Source organism: Ananas comosus, linkage group 9, assembly GCF_001540865.1.
Source record: "Ananas comosus cultivar F153 linkage group 9, ASM154086v1, whole genome shotgun sequence".
In the NCBI taxonomy this organism is placed as follows: domain Eukaryota; kingdom Viridiplantae; phylum Streptophyta; class Magnoliopsida; order Poales; family Bromeliaceae; genus Ananas; species Ananas comosus.
This window is the reverse complement of record NC_033629.1, coordinates 5,629,903-5,648,448: the sequence shown is the minus strand read 5'-3', so window position 1 is coordinate 5,648,448 and position 18,546 is coordinate 5,629,903. Positions and strand designations below refer to the sequence as shown.

General features: G+C 40.5%; 1 protein-coding gene across 3 annotated transcripts in view; it reads right to left on the bottom strand.

Annotated features, from left to right (window-relative positions):
- LOC109715718 (cytochrome b-c1 complex subunit 7-2-like) overlaps positions 11,397–18,546 on the bottom strand; it is an 8,394-nt gene continuing 1,244 nt past the window's right edge. The window contains exons 3-5 of one of the 3 annotated variants that reach the window (XM_020240850.1): positions 13,541–13,588; positions 12,483–12,594; positions 11,397–11,757 (exon numbers count right to left, since the gene is read on the bottom strand). In XM_020240850.1, coding sequence (XP_020096439.1) covers positions 11,621–11,757; positions 12,483–12,594; positions 13,541–13,588 — 297 coding nt within the window. In that variant the 3' untranslated portion in view covers positions 11,397–11,620. The remainder of the gene's footprint in view (positions 11,758–12,482; positions 12,595–13,540; positions 13,589–18,546) is intronic. The other 2 variants (XR_002217744.1, XM_020240852.1) reach the window with 2 other exon arrangements.

The window sequence follows — 18,546 nt, the reverse complement described above, 5'->3', positions numbered from 1 at the left end:
TCATACACCATTATTCAAATTTTCTCTCTTTCCACTTTTTTCTTTTTTTTTTTCTTTTTTTTTTTTTTATGCTTCAACATTTACCAAGGCCATTTGTCAAAGATTTACGGAGGTGGAAGAGAGGTACCCAATCCAAAAATTTAGTAGTTTTGAGCAAACCGGCTCTGTAGAGTGTTATCGAGAGAATGATGAAGCGGCACGGCGAAATGTTAAGGTGGAGAAGAATGGCCACAGACATGAAGCCGAAAAGAAAATGACAGAGCAAGGATACTATGACACTCTGAAGACAGAAGCCACCAAGAGGGATGAAATATTGCTAAAGGACAATGTGGATGCGCATGGAGAGATGCTGAAACTGCTAGCAGCACAACAATCTCCACCCAAAGCTGCTTATTCTGTTACAACACCCAGCACAGAGAGAAAATTGAACAAATACCGAGAGTTTAGTACTTGTAAGCAAACTAGCTCTTTGGACAAATACCGAGGGAATTGTGAAGCCATTAAGATACACGAAATCATGATGCAGGAGGATGACCGCAAGCATGAACAACTCCTACATTCACCCAAGAGCCGACCTATGTCTGATGAGAGAAATGAGATAAAAGTGCAAGGCACTGTAGAACAATTTGGTCCATTACCTGCACTCAAGGCTACAGAAGGAGGGGATAGTTCACTAAATAATTCTGAAACCAACTCTAAAGCTGAGGTGAGAAAACTGGAGCAAAACCATTATGAAGATCTAAAGATGAAATTATACAAATTGAAGTGTGATGTGAAGTTGCGGGACAGTGTTAGCAAGCCTGAGGAGCTGCTAAATCTACTCGCAACACAGCCACCTCTACTCAAGCCTGCATGCGCCCAATGCCCCAAATGCATACACTACTTCAGCAGTAGTTGGAAGTAACACAGAAACTGTTGAAAATACAGCCCACAATTCTAAAGAAAGTATTGATTATAATCTTAAAAAAGAGGCTGCAACAAATGAGCCAAAGAAGATGCAAGGGCTATTGTCACGCCCCAAGACCGCCTATTTGGTCGGTTTGGGCATGTCGATCGGACGCCGAACGGACAGCACCTCCCCTGTCCGCCCAAGGGTCAACAATGAAGTCATGTACATTTTTGTCCCCCAGGATGACATACAACATACATGAAGTACCACAAGTGCGATACAAGCAAAAGCAAGAGACACAAGTAACATACAAGTGAACAAGAAAGAGATGGATCTAGCTATTACATTTTCTTTTCATCCACATTCACATTGGGTTACTTCACCAAAATGAATACATCTTTAATTACAGTTCTTCTCATGACATGTGTATACATACAACTCTCCAAAAGCACCCTTACCAAATATACATCATCATCTCTCAAGTACATAGGTGATCTAATGCAAGTAGGAAAGCCACTATCTAGCTAGGGAGCTATGCCCTTACCGCGATCAACTGCTAGTGCACTCTCGCTAGGCCCTGCAACAAAGTGGGGTGAGAACTATGAATAGTTCCCAGTGGGTTCGACCGCCGACTCCGCTGATCTATGCCTTGATCAACATAATGTAATGAATGCTAACTCTACATAGCAATAACATTCAACTAGCTTACTACTATGCTTCAACAATATTATAGATAAGATATACACATAGTTAGGAAAATCTACTAATATGGCTATAAGTACATGTCATGGTATGAATGCACACTCTACTATGCCATTCAATCACTTATTATTCAATCTGCTTGGCTAACCCGAAGGTTACGCCTCGACTCACTTTTCAAAATCTCATAGGTAAGGAGAATCTGCACTCGCACACCGAGACTGTCTGCGAGACAACTACATCTGCCCATAGTGTGACATCTCCGGAGACCACTGCTTGTGTGGAGCGACCACCCCAAGCGAAAAACAAACTAAGTGAGTATGATCTAATCCTCATCTGCAGAGGATACCCTGTCTACAAGGGTCACAGTGCTTCTACCGTACTTGATTCAATATCTCATTGGCAAATTGGAAAATTCTGCTATTCCTCGGTTCATATCATAGTGTCTCTACCACACTAAGACCAAATGTCACTCATTTATGTCATATGTTTTCCAAGTGTCTACTACTACACTAAATCATATGCCACTCGTTTATGTAATCATGTTTAAGTGTTTCTACCACACTAATTGACATGCCACTCGTCTACATAAACATATCATCCAAGTTATTACTTAATCTTGCCACTATAGGATCCAATGTCACACCCAATCGTCATGCAACCACTAGAATATGTGTTCAACCCATAATTTCTATCACTACTATGGAAGCATGTAAGGAAATATAGCTACGACTACTCAACATATCCTACGATGCAAGATAACACATATTCATGTATGCTCAATAATAAAACTTGGACATAGGAAGAAGCCCAACTGCTTCAGGATGACACCACCCACCTTCTAGTGTTACCAAGATGCTAGGGTTCCGTTTTCGTAATTTTTGGACGTCGCCTCGGCGCTCCAGGCGGAAACGAAGCCAAAACGTCCTTTTCTTCGATATCTTCACGTAGCCCCTTCGGATTACCGATCCGAGGCCACCAATGCGTTAGAAAACCTAGCAATTAGGTTTAGAGGAGATCAATTTAGCTCAAAACCCTTCATGAGCAAAAGCCCTCTTTTCGATGCCCTAGAATCTCACATCGCAAAATGCTTCATCTAGCTCATTGCTCATGCAATAAATGAGTTCAACTACATCTAGAGGTCCAATAAATTCTATCCCTAGGGTATTCAAACCTTACCCTAGCAATCTACTATGGGAGAGCTCAAAGCTTACCTCCAAAAGCTATCCTCTCCAAGCAAAAGGGAAGAAGAAGATGAAGATGATGATGGAGCTCCACTTCTTTGCTCCAATCTCCTCCTTCTCCACCTCCTCTTGATCAACTCCTAGAGAGAGAGAGCTTCTTAGAGAGAGAGAGAGGGTCTTTTGTTGGTTGCAAATGAGAGAGGGTGAAAAGAATGAGCCCTAACACCCCTCTCATAACTCTACACAAGCACAACTGCAAGAAACCCCTCAACTAGCTATTTTTTACACTGTCCGCGCTGGGTAGTTTCAGGCTACAGTGTCCGGACCCTGAAGCTAGTGTCTGGATCTCGAGAGCTCGTAAATTTTACAACTTCGCAAATTTACATATCCATGCTCTCCAAGGTCCTCTACAGCCCTCTAAAGCCATTTTCGACGATTTCGGCCTTTCCGAAACGTCCCGAACCAACTTCCAATCAATTTTGATCGAAGTTCGGATTCACGTGTCGAGGTTTCATTTCCTTACATCCTCTGTCACGCCCCGGGACCGATGCCAATTTGGCCCGACCCGAGCACGTCAAACAGACGCCGAACAGACAGAGTTTCCCCTATCCGCCCAAGGCTCATCACATGTACATTTTCATCAAAAGAGAAAAGTACTAGCGGAAACATACACAAACGGCTTACACGAGGGTAAGCAATAGCCATTAGTGAAAGAAAAAGGAAACTAAACATTCACGAGTAATATGATTCATTTTAGATCATATACAGTGCATCCATCACTTACATTTAGGATTCTTTGCATTACATTACATAATTTCATCATTTCTTTCTTACATCACATTTACCTCAAAATAAGCTTTACATTCTTTTCCTTACATCATTTACCATCATGTACAAAAGATGATCATAGGGTACTTTACTACAAAATGAAACCCAACTTTGGTGGCCTCTGACTAAGGCGCGATACCTTTACCTCGGTCGCTCGCCGGCTCGCTCGGTCCCGGCTCTGTGGAAATAGTGGGGTGAGAACTACAACAAAGTTCCCAGTGGGTTCGGCCTCAACATCACCGACTTTCCCACTAGGACTAACTCAGGCATAATAGAAAGAATAAGCTGTATAGTAACCAATCTATAACATGATGCTAATATGCCTGAACAATAAGCAAGAAGTATGCTCAACATTAAATAAATGCAGATTATGCAAACTCATTCGTTCTTTGACTTTACTTTGTACTTTGTTCTTTATTCTTTGTTCTTTGTTCTTTGTTCTTTAATCTCAAGGCTAACCCGGGGGTTTCGCCACATTAACTTGCTTCACATTAAGTCCATCATCGCAGGAACTCACCCGCTAGGACCGTCCTTCGGGTTTACTCCAACCCGTGATGCATAACTCCGGAGCGCATCGCCCGAGGGGGAGCGACCGCCCTCGAGCACGGAACTCATAGCAAGTATGATCATATCCTTAACTCAAAGGATTTATAAGTTCAATCTTGACTTTACACTAGCTCTAGTGTTCTTTACATCACTTTATGTTGCAAACTCATGCAATCGTTATTCTTTACTTTTCTTTTACTTTTGCTAACTCTAGCAATTATATGCAATCGTTATTCTTTACTTTTCTTTTACTTTTGCTAACTCTAGTAATTATATTCTTTACATTTCTCGTTCTTATTGCCCCACTTTACTTTAACTTTACACATTGTCATTTTCATCATTCTTTACATTACATTGGTTCTTTGCATCACACTAACTCTAGTGTCTCTTTACTTTACATTTTCAAATGCCACTCGATCTATGTCATAGTGTCACTCTGTTCTTTTGCTCACTTTGGGTGCTCACTTTTCTCTAATGCATACACTTAGGGTTTTGACATTTATTTGGTTCTCTACCATCATTATAAGCAAGTTGTACTCACAATCATGCTATCATCACATTCTTATCATTACTTTACCCTAATATGCATGCAACAATATATATTACACATGCTCAAATGAATGACACATTAGGCATAGAGAGAAGTTCAATGAGTTTGAGAAGCACCACCCACCTCGTAGGCTTTCAAAGGTGCTCCGATGATTTTCTTGGGATTTTTAGATGCTTCGTTCTTTACCTGCGGCAAAACGAACCCTTATTAGGCCATTTTGCCCATAACTTTTCATCGGCTTTTCGTAACGTTAATCCGAGCGCACCAACGCGTCGGAAATACCCCCAATTAGGTTTTTAGAGGGTCAATTGCACTTAGAAACCCTCATGAGCAAAAGCCCCAATTTGGGTGCCCTAGCTCCAATGTATATCAAAACCTAGGGTTTGATCTCTTTGGGAAGCAAAAGTAGCTTCACTATACTCTAAATAGTCCATTAGAACCATTCTTAGGCTTTCCAAAACCCTAGATTAGATTTCACCATTAGAGGTGGGTTGAAGCTCACCTTGAGCTCAACCATGGTTTTGATCTCTAAAGAAGCAAAAAGAAAGCTTCAAACTACTAGATATTCCATTAGAAACCATTTCTAGGTTCATTCAAACCCATTTCTAGGGTTTTACTACATTAGGGTTCAAAGCTTACCTTGTAAGCTTCATTTTCTTGCACTAGAGAAGAAGGAGATGAAGCCTCTTTGCTCCAAAAGCTTCTTCTTCACCTTCTTTGTCTTCTTTTCCTTTTTTTTCCTTTGCCTTCTTCTTCTCTTTCTTTGTCTTCTAGAGAGAGAAAGAGAGGAGAGAGTGTGAGAGGGTGAGAATGAGAGAAATGTCTCATTTACCCCAATACTATACTCAATGGGTTGCCAAAATGCAGCTAAACCCCTCAACTTTTACTCTTTCACACAGCCTGGACTGGGCTGTTCGTGCAGGCAGGGACCAGTCTCTCCTTCAGGGACCGGTTCCCGAAGGCTCTCCCCGCGCAGCCAGAGTTGCTGCGCGCAGGGCAACCGGTCTCTTTTTGGGGGACCGGTCTCTCGGACAGGGACCGGTTCCCGAGAGCTACTTTCTCAGGATTTAGCCGATTTTTCGGCTGTCTCATTTCATACGCGTTCGGGGACCGGTCTCTCCCACCAGGGACCGGTCCCCGAGAGCTGAAAATCTGCAGTTTTGCAGGATTTGATTCTTTAGCTCTCGAAAACCTTCCACAACACACTTTTGATCGTTTTAACACCTCCGGACTTTCCGAAGTGTACCGTCCTCGCACTTTGGTCAATTTGACTAAAGTTCGATATTTATTTTCTGAATTTTCGGTATATTACATCCTCCCTTCCTTAAAAGGAGTTTCGTCCTCGAAACTAACTTAAACAAAACTCACACCTTAACTCGCTCCTCGAAGAAATGAGGATGGTGCGCTTTCATTACGTCCTCAAGTTCTCACGTGGCTTCGCGATCGGCGTAATTGCTCCACCGAACCTTGACGTAGGGAATCTCGCAGTTTCTCAACTTTAGCAGTTCTCGAGCAATAATTGACACCGAAAACTCTTCATAGCTCATATCTTTTTGCAATTCCGGTGGCTCATACAACAAAGCATGCTCGGGGTCGTGGATGTACTTGCGAAGGTTGGAAACGTGGAATACATTGTGAACATCCACGAGCTTGGGTGGCAATGCAAGCCGGTATGGTACTGCACCAATCCGCTCCAACACTTCATATGGCCCAATGTATCGAGGGCTCAACTTTCCCCGAACTCCAAACCGTTTCACACCCCTCATGAGTGAAACCTTCAAGAAGACGCGGTCACCCACCACGAACTCTAAGTCTCGTCGGCGCTTGTTCGCATAACTCTTTTGTCTCGACTGCGCCGCCAACAATTTTTGGCGAGCAAGGCGCACCTTCTCTTCCGCCTCCTACAAGACATTGGGACCCAACACCGACCGTTCGCTCACATCACTCCAGTATATAGGAGATCGGCACTTTCTCCCGTAGAGAGCCTCAAACGGTGCCATCTCTATACTAGCTTGGTAACTGTTGTTGTAAGCGAACTCGGCCATTGGTAAGTGATCACTCCAACTACCTTTGTAATCGATGACACACGCCCGCAACATATCCTCCAAAACCTGTATGGTTCTCTCCGATTGCCCGTCGGTTTGAGGATGAAACGTGGTACTAAACTCAAGTCGTATGCCGAGTGCTTCTTGCAAGCTCTTCCAAAAGTGTGAAGTAAACCGGGGGTCTCGATCCGACACGATCGACTTTGGAACCCCGTGAAACCTCACCACTTCATCAAGATACACTTGAGCGAGCTTGTCTCCTAACCAAGTAGTGTGGATCGGTAGAAAATGCGCCGACTTGGTCAAGCGATCCACCACTACCCAAATCACATCGTGGCCACCCGATGAACGGGGTAACCCGACCACGAAATCCATAGCTATATCCTCCCATTTCCAACGGAGATAGATAGACTCTGCAACTTTCCTGTTGGGAACCGGCGCTCCGCCTTAACCTGTTGACAAACCAGGTATTGCGCCACATAGCGTCCAATATCAGCTTTCATTCCCGGCCACTAATAATGCATTTTCAAATCTTGATACATCTTGGTGTCGCCCGGGTGGACACTATAGGAGGATCGATGCGCTTCTTGCAAAATTAGCTTTCGGAGCTCTTCATTTTCCGGCACAGACCACCAGTTCCGATATCGAAGCGCGCCATCGGTATCTACACTGAACTCGCCACCACGCCCACCCTCGATGTCGCGCTGCACCTTTTGGAGATTCGGGTCCGCGGGTTGCAACCCTTTAATTCTCTCCAACAAGGTCGGTTGGACAACGAGAGTCGATAGCATAGTCGGAACCTCCGGAGCTACAACCTCGAGATCTATGCGCCCCATTTCTTTCTACAAGGGCTCCTGGTTTGTGACCCACAATGTGAGGTTCTCCGTCGACTTCCGACTAAATGCGTCGGCCACTACATTTGCTTTCCCGGGGTGGTATAGGATAGTAATATCATAATCCTTTAGTAACTCTAACCGCCGCCGTTGCCTCATGTTGAGCTTCTTCTGTGTAAACAGATATTTCAGGCTTTTGTGGTCCGTGTATATCTCGCAACGCGCACTGTACAAGTAGTGCCTCCACAACTTGAGAGCAAACACCACTGCGGCTAACTCTAAATCGTGGATAGGATAGTTCTTCTCATAGCTCTTCAACTGACGGGATGCATACGCAATCACATTCCTGCCCTGCATTAGAACACACCCCAAACCCAAATAAGACACGTCGCTATATACTACAAAGTCTTCACCTTGCACCGGTAGGGCGAGCACCGGAGTCGAAGTCAATCTCTTCTTCAAATCTTTGAAACTCCGGTCACACTCGTCGCTCCAAACGAACTTGGTGCCCTTCTGTGTCAGACGGGTAAGTGGAATCATAATCTTCGAGAATCTCTCCATGAACCGTCGATAATAGCCCGCTAAGCCCACAAAGCTTCGGACCTCCGTGACATTAGTCGGGCAAGGCCAATCCTTAATTGACTCAACTTTTCTCGGGCCAACCGAAACTCCACCCTCGGAAATGACATGCCCAAGGAATGCAACCTCTCGGAACCAAAAGTCACATTTCTTCAACTTTGCATATAGTTTCTCCTCCCGAAGGACTTGAAGCACTATCCGCAAATGCTCTACATGCTCCTCGTCACTACGAGAGTAGACCAAAATGTTATCTATAAAGACCACGACAAATCGGTCCAAATAAGCTTTGAAGACACGGTTTATCAAGTCCATGAACGCTGCCGGGGCATTTGTGAGCCCGAATGGCATGACCGTGAATTCATAATGTCCATATCGCGTGCGGAACGTGGTCTTTTGCACATCCTCCGGCTTTATCTTCAACTGATGGTAGCCTGACTGGAGGTCTATCTTTGAGACACTCGCGACCCCTACAACTGATCAAACAAGTCGTCGATACGGGGCAACGGGTACTTATTCTTAATAGTGATCTTATTCAACTCGCGATAATCTACGCAGAGTCGAAACGATCCTCCTTCTTTCTCACGAACAGAATCGGGGCTCCCCAGGCGACACACTCGGCCTGATAAATTCCTTTTCTAGGAGATCCTGCAACTGATCCCTCAACTCCTTCAGTTCTGCTGATGCCATACGGTATGGAGCCTTCGAGATCGACGCGGTCCCGGGAATCAAGTCTATAACAAACTCGATCTCCCGATCCGGCGGTATCCCCGATAGCTCCGCAGGAAATACGTCCGGAAACTCCTGAACTACGGATAAATCCTCAAGTGCCGGAATCACCCTTTCGATCTCCACAACGGTCGCTAAGTAAGCTGCGCAACTGCCGCTAACCATTTTTCTTGCCCTTGTCGCCGATACCGTCGCGGCGAAACACGAGCTCTTGCAAGTTCGATAGGTGAACTCCTCCTGTCCTGGCTTACAAAATGTTATCACCTTGTTCTTGCAATCAATAGATGCATAGTACTTCGAGAGCCAGTCCATGCCCAATATGACATCGAAGTCCTTCAACTTCTTGAGCACCAACATCCGTGTCGGCATAACCCAATTGCCCACTTGCACTGGACATGCCAAGCACTCCTTTCTAACAACAAATGCACGCCCGGGGCCCTCTACTCACCAAGTACTTCCACTCAACTGGAACTCTATACCATGCATTTGTGCAAATGGCCTACTGATGAATGAATGTGTAGCACCTGTATCAAACATAGCCCTGGAGCGAACTCCATTAATCAAAACCGTACCTACCACGACATTGCGCTCCTCGGCCTCGGCAGGTTCCTTGGCTTGAGCGGCGAATACCCATCCGCTCGGAGCCGACCGGATCACCTCAGGCTGACGCGGCGCTATCGCACGTCCAGCAGATACGGCAGCAGATAGAGCTCCTCCATAATGTCCCGGAGTCGCAGGGGCCGATGCGACGGATGGGGCAGGCGAAGTCCTCACTGGACAATAGCGGCTAATGTGTCCCGCCTGACCACATGTAAAGCACTTCCCTTCACGCTGCCCGCAAAACTTCGGCTGATGGTCTCCACCACAGATGGTGCACCACTGCGCCCCACGACTCCACGACTGTGTTCGCGGGTATAATTTGACAAACTTCAGAGGATTCAATTATCAAATTTAGAGTTCATGCACGTAATTGCACTAGTGCTGAAGTTCATGAAGCTTTCGCATATCTTCTTTTTTCCAATAAAATAGTCATCAAAATAAATTAGTAACATTTATATGGAAACGTATAAATCTCACACACTTTTCATAAAGCTAATTAAGAAGGTTGCAATCTACAGAATTTTTGTTGATATCTTAGCTGCTCAACTCAGATTTGTCAAGTACAACAGGAACAATTACACAAAACTAACTCGGCAACTACAAGAGCAAAATCCCCATCAAGAATAACAAATTTACTTTAAACAAAATTTAGAAACAACTAAAAATTACTAATTTCTTGTTACCAAGCAAACACTATCATTTCCTACTATATATTTTTTTGTAAAATTCTTTTTTACAAAAACAAAGAAATCCAACAATACCAAACGAGCCATCAAATGAAGCTTGCTTTGTTTTCTTTATTTTAAGCTTAACGCTAATGCAATTAACTGTGTCACGAGAGAGACCTTATTGTTTAAAAACAAAGAAACACTCATTACCAGACAATGGAATACAAGCATCAGAAGAATTAAAAAAGGAAAAAAAAAAAGCAAAGAAGAAGAAAGAAAGGTATTGTTGGATTTTTTATTAAAGAATATAACAGAGGCCGAACAATTTCAAATACACTTTCTTTTTTCTTTTTCTTTTTCTTTTTTTACGTTCGTTAACAAAATTTTAAACGCCCTGACACTATTTTAAAGAATTAAAGTAGGCAACCACTGTAAAAACATAAGAAGTAAAAGTTCAGAAAAAATAACTAGAAAAAAGGAAAAAAGAACACAATCGACTGCAGCTTTTCTCGATGCTTCCAAAACACATGGAAACTAGCTTGAGCACAAAAAAGCTTTTTCCAGCGTCCCTCATGAAGAATGCAACTCAGCCAGAGAACTCAAAATCATCACAATTAGCTCAAATTCCATGAAAACACAGCGTGGAAAAGCATGTTTCGCTCGAAAGTTTTGTACACTTGCATGTAAAAAGATATAAGGCACCAGCTTCAACATTCGAAAAAGACAGTAATATAAAATAAAGTACAAGTTGGCATTGGAGTCTCGCAAATTCATTTTGTCAATCAGTAACTTTGCTAGTTTGTTGCTAAGGGAAATGCCAAGCAGTAGAAAAACCAGTCAATAATGCAATGACTAAACTACTCATTATTATTATTATTATTATAGATCAAGAAAGGGGGTGAAAAAAATACATTCTGGAGGCAATTGCCTATGTACTGCTATAAAGTTCCCACCTTTACCTTTCATATCCACCCTCAAAAATATCTGTTATTGTGACGCCCCAACTTCCCAGGGGGTCACCCATCCTAGGATTACTCCCGTCCTAGCACGCTTAACTCTCTTAACCTCTTGGGCCTTGCCACCACCCAAAATGCTTAAGCCGGGTTAAGAGTTTAGCCCTATTATATCTCATATATAGGACTATCTGGGGTCTCACTGTTATCTAATATATGATATCAATCAATGGATATCAATAATGGAATTGCACGCAGATAGTGATAAGCTTGGGAAACCAAGAAAAAAAACTACATGCATGCCACTAAAAGCAAAAATATAGGTGTTATCATGGGTAGCTCCAAAAAGATCCTTTAAAGTCTCCACTTAGTAGAGTCTTGCAAGAATAATGAACAGATATATACATGCTGCGTCATAGAGGTCTACAGAAATTCAAGGAATGCAGATAGACTGATGATTTACGAGAGACAAGAAGGAAATCATCAAAATAATAGTTCAGATGAGACACATGTTCCAGCATTATTCACTGCATCTTATTTCATCTTTACTAGAATTCAGAAACAAAGAAAGCACATCACAGAGACACTTCAAGGAATGGTCCGCTGGTAGAGAGGCAGAGCCCCCAATGCCTCTCGCTCGGCCCTCTCCTTCTTCACCTGCAATAAAGTGAGAAACAATTTGAGCAAAGAGTCAACAAACCCCAAATCATGACCAGCCGAAAAAAAAGAGAAAATTGTAACTAGATGACAGCTTCCACCTCAGTCTTGCGCATGAGACCGAACACCAGAACAGATAAAAAATATGATAAGAAATAGGATGAGTAGAGAAACCACAACAAACAAAGAAACAGCACATCGCATGGACATGGACATGGACAGGGATGTTGAATGGATTTCAATGCTGAAAACAGGAAGTGGGTGTCAAATATATCCATATTTGTTCTAAAGGTATAAATATAACTCTATGCAGAATCATGGAAAGATATAGAACAAACAAATTAGAGATCTGCACAAGAAATATGGAAATATAGACATTATTAAGGATCCAAAATATAGTTTGAATTATTCCGTAAATGGATATGTATTCAAATAGAGTGCTCAACCCATATTCTCATTTGGATTAAGTTCTTATCTAGATTAAGGTATGCAAAAATGGAGTGAGTCCAGATTCAACCTGGATAAAAATTTAAATCCATACGTATCAAAATTCAGATTTTGAGGCTGCATCGAGCACATATTATTATTTAACTTATATCTTACCTCTACTGTCCTTGCTTCACAATCCTCACCCTTTAAAGACTTCTCACGAAAAGGACAGCAAGAGAATGCGAACAAAGTACATGGTTTAATAGAGACATTAAGAGAAAGAAGATAACTAATACCTTCAAACTCGCAACAATGTTCTGAAAACAGTATATATGGCAGCATATGCAGTTCAGAGCACCGTCCACCATATGATAGGTGGTGCATTACACCGGGGGACCTATCACCATACTAGATAAACGATAAGCTTCAAAAGGAGAGAAGAGAGAGAGAGAGATGGAGGGAGGGGGAGTTTTGTGAATCTAGCTTACGTAAAAAGAGTTTGGTACGTTTAAATATAAGAGATTTCTGATAGCTAATAAGTGAGATGATTATTGTGGAGTGACAAATAGCCTTACTGTTAGGAAAAATATGCTAATTTTTTACAATATATGCTTGCTAAACCAAAGCATGTCTCTGAGAGAACTATTTTTAAAAATTTTTTAAATATACATTTCCTATTAATTTAATATCTGAACCACATATGCATCTACATACAGCATTTGCAAATGCAATGGGTCAACTGCCAGCCAGCATAATATATACCAATATTTAGATCATTGACTAGCAATCTAGGACTACTTAGTTCCTCTTAGATTGGCAACTACTGCCAACAGTGTAAATAACTAAATATATAAATCATTTTAGACAGAGAAAGGAGTACAAAATAGTGCAGCCGTGCAAGGGAGGGTATGGAACTGAAAATGGAAGAAAGAAAATTTGGTTTTTCTGTACTATAAGAGAAAATGGACTTTGTCGTCCACAAGTCTCTTAAACTGATTAGGGATAAAATTAACAAAAGGAATATGCATCAAGGAGGACAACATGAGAGACTATCATGTGAAAAAAATATCCAGGTACAAATACAACATCAAAAAAAAATTAGAGACCAGTATGCAGAAAGCCTTCACATAAATGAGTACCAAATTTCACTAGAAGAACATACAAGGTCAAACTATCATACCTACCATAAACAACACAAAATAGATGGGGCAAAAATAATATAAAGTAGTTCGGAAACACCGTTTTTCAGTTTTACAGATACAAAGACGAGGGTTTCTCCTGCTATCTTGTATGCTTGCATGATGCACGGCAAGTGAATGTAAACCAAATGCAACAGTAAGAACCTGTGACTCACCAGAGCGAACATATCACCAAGATAGCCTCTGAATGGTGTCTGCAGTGCCTGTTGACAGAAGGTAATAAACATTTTAGTCTTCTTAACTGGATTAATTTTAAGAAGCCTAATAGTATGTATCCAAATCACTAAACCACAAAACCAAACTACTGTGGATTTTCTTAAAGACTAGACGCCACCTAATAATTTCATCAAATTGTTGTTATCTTAGCAAAATAGAGCAGGCAGGACAATTTGATCAAATAATGACAGATAAGAAGATAGTTAAACGTCGTAAAGCATGTATAACCTCCTTTGCAGAGGGTGTATAGCCTACTTAACCAATAAGTATCATGAATAGTTAAGATATTCCAAAGCAAGAGGCAACCACACTCGGCTATGCTGGTGATAGATTTTTCCCTTTTTTTAAGTGATAAAACAGGACAAAAACCTATCTGTTTTAAGGTATTATTTATTTTCCACATAAAAAATGACTAAAAATTAAGCATCACTACCGCTAGATCCATAGTGTACAATTACAATGTAAATTACACCTCCCAGATAAGGCAGACAAACAAAGAGTTGTGTCTTGCTGGTTTTGATTAAGTATTATCATTTTTAAATGTCTAAAGCAAGAAAATAATATATTTAGCAAACTAATAGTAATTGTGCAGTACAAAACAGATTGAGTATTAAACCAAAAGACTATTCGGCTTTTAAGCCATTGGGTCAAATTAAGGATAACATGATAACATAACCTACTTCCATGATGCCAAGCAGCCAAATGTGCAGCATATGGCTCACTGGCATTGGAGTGAAAGTGGTGTTTAGTGATTAAGAAGGAACAATGTTCTGACTATAAATCGAAGAAACGGTTAAACAAAAAATGAAGATAATTAGAATGGGAAGCGGGTTATGGCTTAGGACATGTCAGTACATTGAGAGGATAAAAATAAAAGAATTTGAGGTAATTAAATGGAAATTTAAAAAAGAGAGAGAAAAAGAAAGACTTCAAGGCAAAAAGGCAAAAAGAAAAATAAAAGAAAAGAGATAAATTTTCATACAGCTGCGGATTTGGAAGTATGAGATAATAAATCATCAAAGTTTATACAGCAGTGTGGAATTGAAAAGTCATGAATGTGGAGTGTCTCTTCCATGGTATGGTGCAAGGTCAGTTCTTCAGCCTGGGCTGCAGAGCTTGATGTGGCCTGCTTCAGAAGCTGGTGAACAAGTACACTGTGTGTACGTGGCTGGGCAGTTAGGTCCAACAAACAAGGCAGCAGGAATAGTGGACTATAAAACTCTAACAGAAGATACAAAAAGGATAGAAACGAGAGAAAAAGAGGAACTGAAGAAGAGAGTGAGAAGGAAGAGGTAAGGTATATGGCATATGGCTGTCTTATGAGAAAGAGAAAGGGGTATTGGGGTCACAGTTTATATTCACTTTCCAATTTAAATGACTCCCAACACTTTGAATACATGGGTATAATTGAATTTACTCGAACTAAGAAACTTCAAACATTAACCGAGGCCTTTCTGGCCCGGCGAGGGTATAGTGTTTTAGGGAAATACTATCTGAGTAGTGTTATTCAAAAAGGCACTTACAGCTTCTTCCTCGAATATCTTCTAACAATTTTGTTTGAAACAAATGCACAAGCTCCTAATTGGAGTTTTCGCTTTTGGGCTTTGAAATGAGATTTGTTCTCTCCAACATAGTAGAAGCTCCAAACTATTTAAATAGTCAAATACTTTATTAGAGGCGATGAGGCTGAAAGCTAAAGTGGAAGCTAGATGAAACAACTCTAATATCCCTAAGATTGAAGGATTTATCCTCATTTCCAAAGAACTTGGAACTAAAAGACCTTAAATCTAAATCAATACAAACCAACCAAAGTACACGTATGGTTGTTTGGTTGGATGTAATTGTAAATGCAATGCACTTGGAAATGCGTGCAGTTGAAAATGCAACAGTTGTAATTACAGCGAAGTTGTAACTACACCAAGCTTGTTTGGTTTTATGCAGCTGCAACTTGTCAAGGACTCAGAATTTTCCACCCATTTGCTCCTTTGCAATCACTCAAGCTCCAAAGAATATTGCTGCCAGAGGTTTTGCCAAAATCTTCTAGAACGATTTACAGATCTCGAGACTACAAATGTGAAAGCCGACGAGTCAAGTGTCCCTTAGGGTTTCTAGAAGATGTAGTAAACGTAGGCTGTTGGGAGATCGTAACCTCCCATTTTGACTTGTAGCTTTTCGCCACTTGGCGCCTTTTTATTTGCTCTCTAGGTTGACAAGTAGCCTATATATACTTATGGCCTCCACCCCCTCAAGAGAACTCAGTTGTACTCTCTCATTTTCAAGTAATAAAATATTTAAAATACTACATTCCTCCAAACTCCGTCTTGTACTTAGTCATAGAACGAGTAGGTTCGCGCTAGCAAGCGGAGAGGAAAGCTTGCACACTTTGCAAAGGAAGATGAGTGCTGCACGGGCTTGACAAGAGATTTTGCTCAAGTCCATGACAAACTATTGCAGCGTAAGTTCCTCTGTTTAGTAACCTGATGCTGGTAGATGTATTTGTGAATCCTTTCACCTTTCAGATAGAGTAGTGAGGTTAAATAAATAAGTGAATATATATATATATAATAATTTTATATTTTTCAATAATGTTTAACATACAAAATTGATACAATTTAAAATTATCAATCTATTTAACTCTAATAGATAAACCAACTTAAAATCTCCACTTTTTTTGTTAAATTAAATAATCATAATTAATTAACATTACTAAGTTAGCATACCCAACGAAATGCTATCAAATTTACAAATATATTTTAAACAAAACTATTAAAAAATTTTACACAAAGAATGTGTTCCACGCTCAATGTGTGTGAACTAGGCTGGAATACTATCAATAGCACCAAGCTATTGGGGCTATTGATTTTTTAGTCCTTAGATTGAGAAATTGGTGGTTAGGATGATGTGGACCCCCTAGGGTTGAGTGAGTGGTTGGTTGAATAGTATAATCTAACGGGTAAAAATAATCAAAGGGTTAAATCTAAGGGTGGAAAACTCGATAGCACCAAATCTTTGGTACTATCGATAGTAGCCCAGCCGGACTATATATATATATATAGAGTCCAGCTATGGTGCTTGTAAAAGCACCAAGCACTTGGTGCTTGTAAAAGCACCAAGCACTTGGTGCTTGTAAGTTTTTTACCGTTAGATCTACTTCTCGGATCATTTTCAGCCATTAGATTATACTATTCAACCAACCACTCACTCAACCCTAGGGGGCCCACATCATCCTAACCGCATATCTCTTAATCCAATGGCTAAAAACCTACAAGCACCAATAACTTGGTACTTTTAAAAGCATAGGAGCTCAATTCTCTCTCTCTCTCTCTATATATATATATATTCATTTATTGGTAAATCTATATACAAGTATAAATTTGTTAAGTAATATAACTAGTTATTAATTTATTTACTATTCTTAATTAGTGGGTGAATCGATCCCTCACCAACTATTGTAGTTGGGACAACAACTAATTTGGATGTAGTTCCAACTGCAGCATGTAGGCCTCTTTGTGCAGTTCAACTACAACAATTGGACTCAACTACACAAACTCAAACACAAGATTTAAGCCAACATGCAATTGCAACTATAGAGCAGTTGCAATTACGTGCGACAAACAGCCCCTTAATTTCATCCATTAAACCCAACCCAAAAAAATTAAATAAGACAAATTAGCCCAATTTGCACCAAAGTTGCATCATGTAAGAGAGTATGAGGATTAGAGAGAAAAACAATAGAGTAAAAGCACAATAACAAGACAATTACCTAGGACTATCAATCAGCACAAGGCCGTTAACAAGAACTCTCAATAATGTAACAAAGTACACAAGCGATAGTAGTATTAACCAAGGATTTAAGTGTTGCGGCATGGGAATGTGTCCAGCACTTGCTGACACAGTACGACACAGCATTCGTGCCATATCGATGTGCGATGTTGACAAAAATACTTGTGTGCCAACACACTATAGCATAAAATATTTATTTTCTCTAGCACTGATATATTCTACTTGCTTACAATATATTCTTCATCAAATCTTTTGCATTTTATTGATATAATTACTTGCTAATGTCAAAAAAAGAGAAATAGGGATTTGAGTCGTGCCATCGGCGCAGGATTTATATCGTGTTGATGTCTTGTCAGCACAGTATGGCATGGTGATCACGACCACTAATGGGCATTTAAATCCTTGCTACTAGCACATCTAGTGAACCAACTTACCTCTTATCATGGTTTCGTCAATATATCATTTTCTGCATTCAATATTAATTTACATGGTTAAGTGACTAAACAGCATTGCTCTTATAATATAATTTTTCTCTTTAACAAAGAAATTAGTTTTTCTTTATGATGCTAAAATACAAAAATTACAAAAGAACACAAAGCATTTCACAAGACCACTAACAAGTGTTAATTGAGGTTGATCACACACCAGTATTGCGAAAATTGGCCATTCCAAGTTACACTAATCAAAAGAGAAGCTAGTCGTAAGACACAAGCATTTCACAAGGCTACTAACAAGTGTTATCTTAGGTTGATCACACCCCAACATTCAGATAGCTTGCCAACACTTGATCAAAAGAGAAGCTATTCAGAAGGATATTTAAGTAGCTATTAGATGAACAAGCATTCAAAACTCCCTCCAACTCCAAGCAGCATATGATCTATTAAGCTACTAATAAGCACAATGTACAGACAACAACTAGTAAGTTACAATTACCATACACGAGTACATATAACAAAGTCTCTTTACTTTATATCTAGCTATAGGTTTGTAAGTTTCACTGTACATTTAAATTTAGGGAATGAGTTGCTATTATTTGTGAATCGACACCATTCACGGTATAAAATCTCTCCAGCTATTATCTAATTTATGAAACAGACAATTGCAAAATTTCAAGCGAAGTTTGATCAAGAACTATTTGGATCAGTTTCAAAATATTACTTTG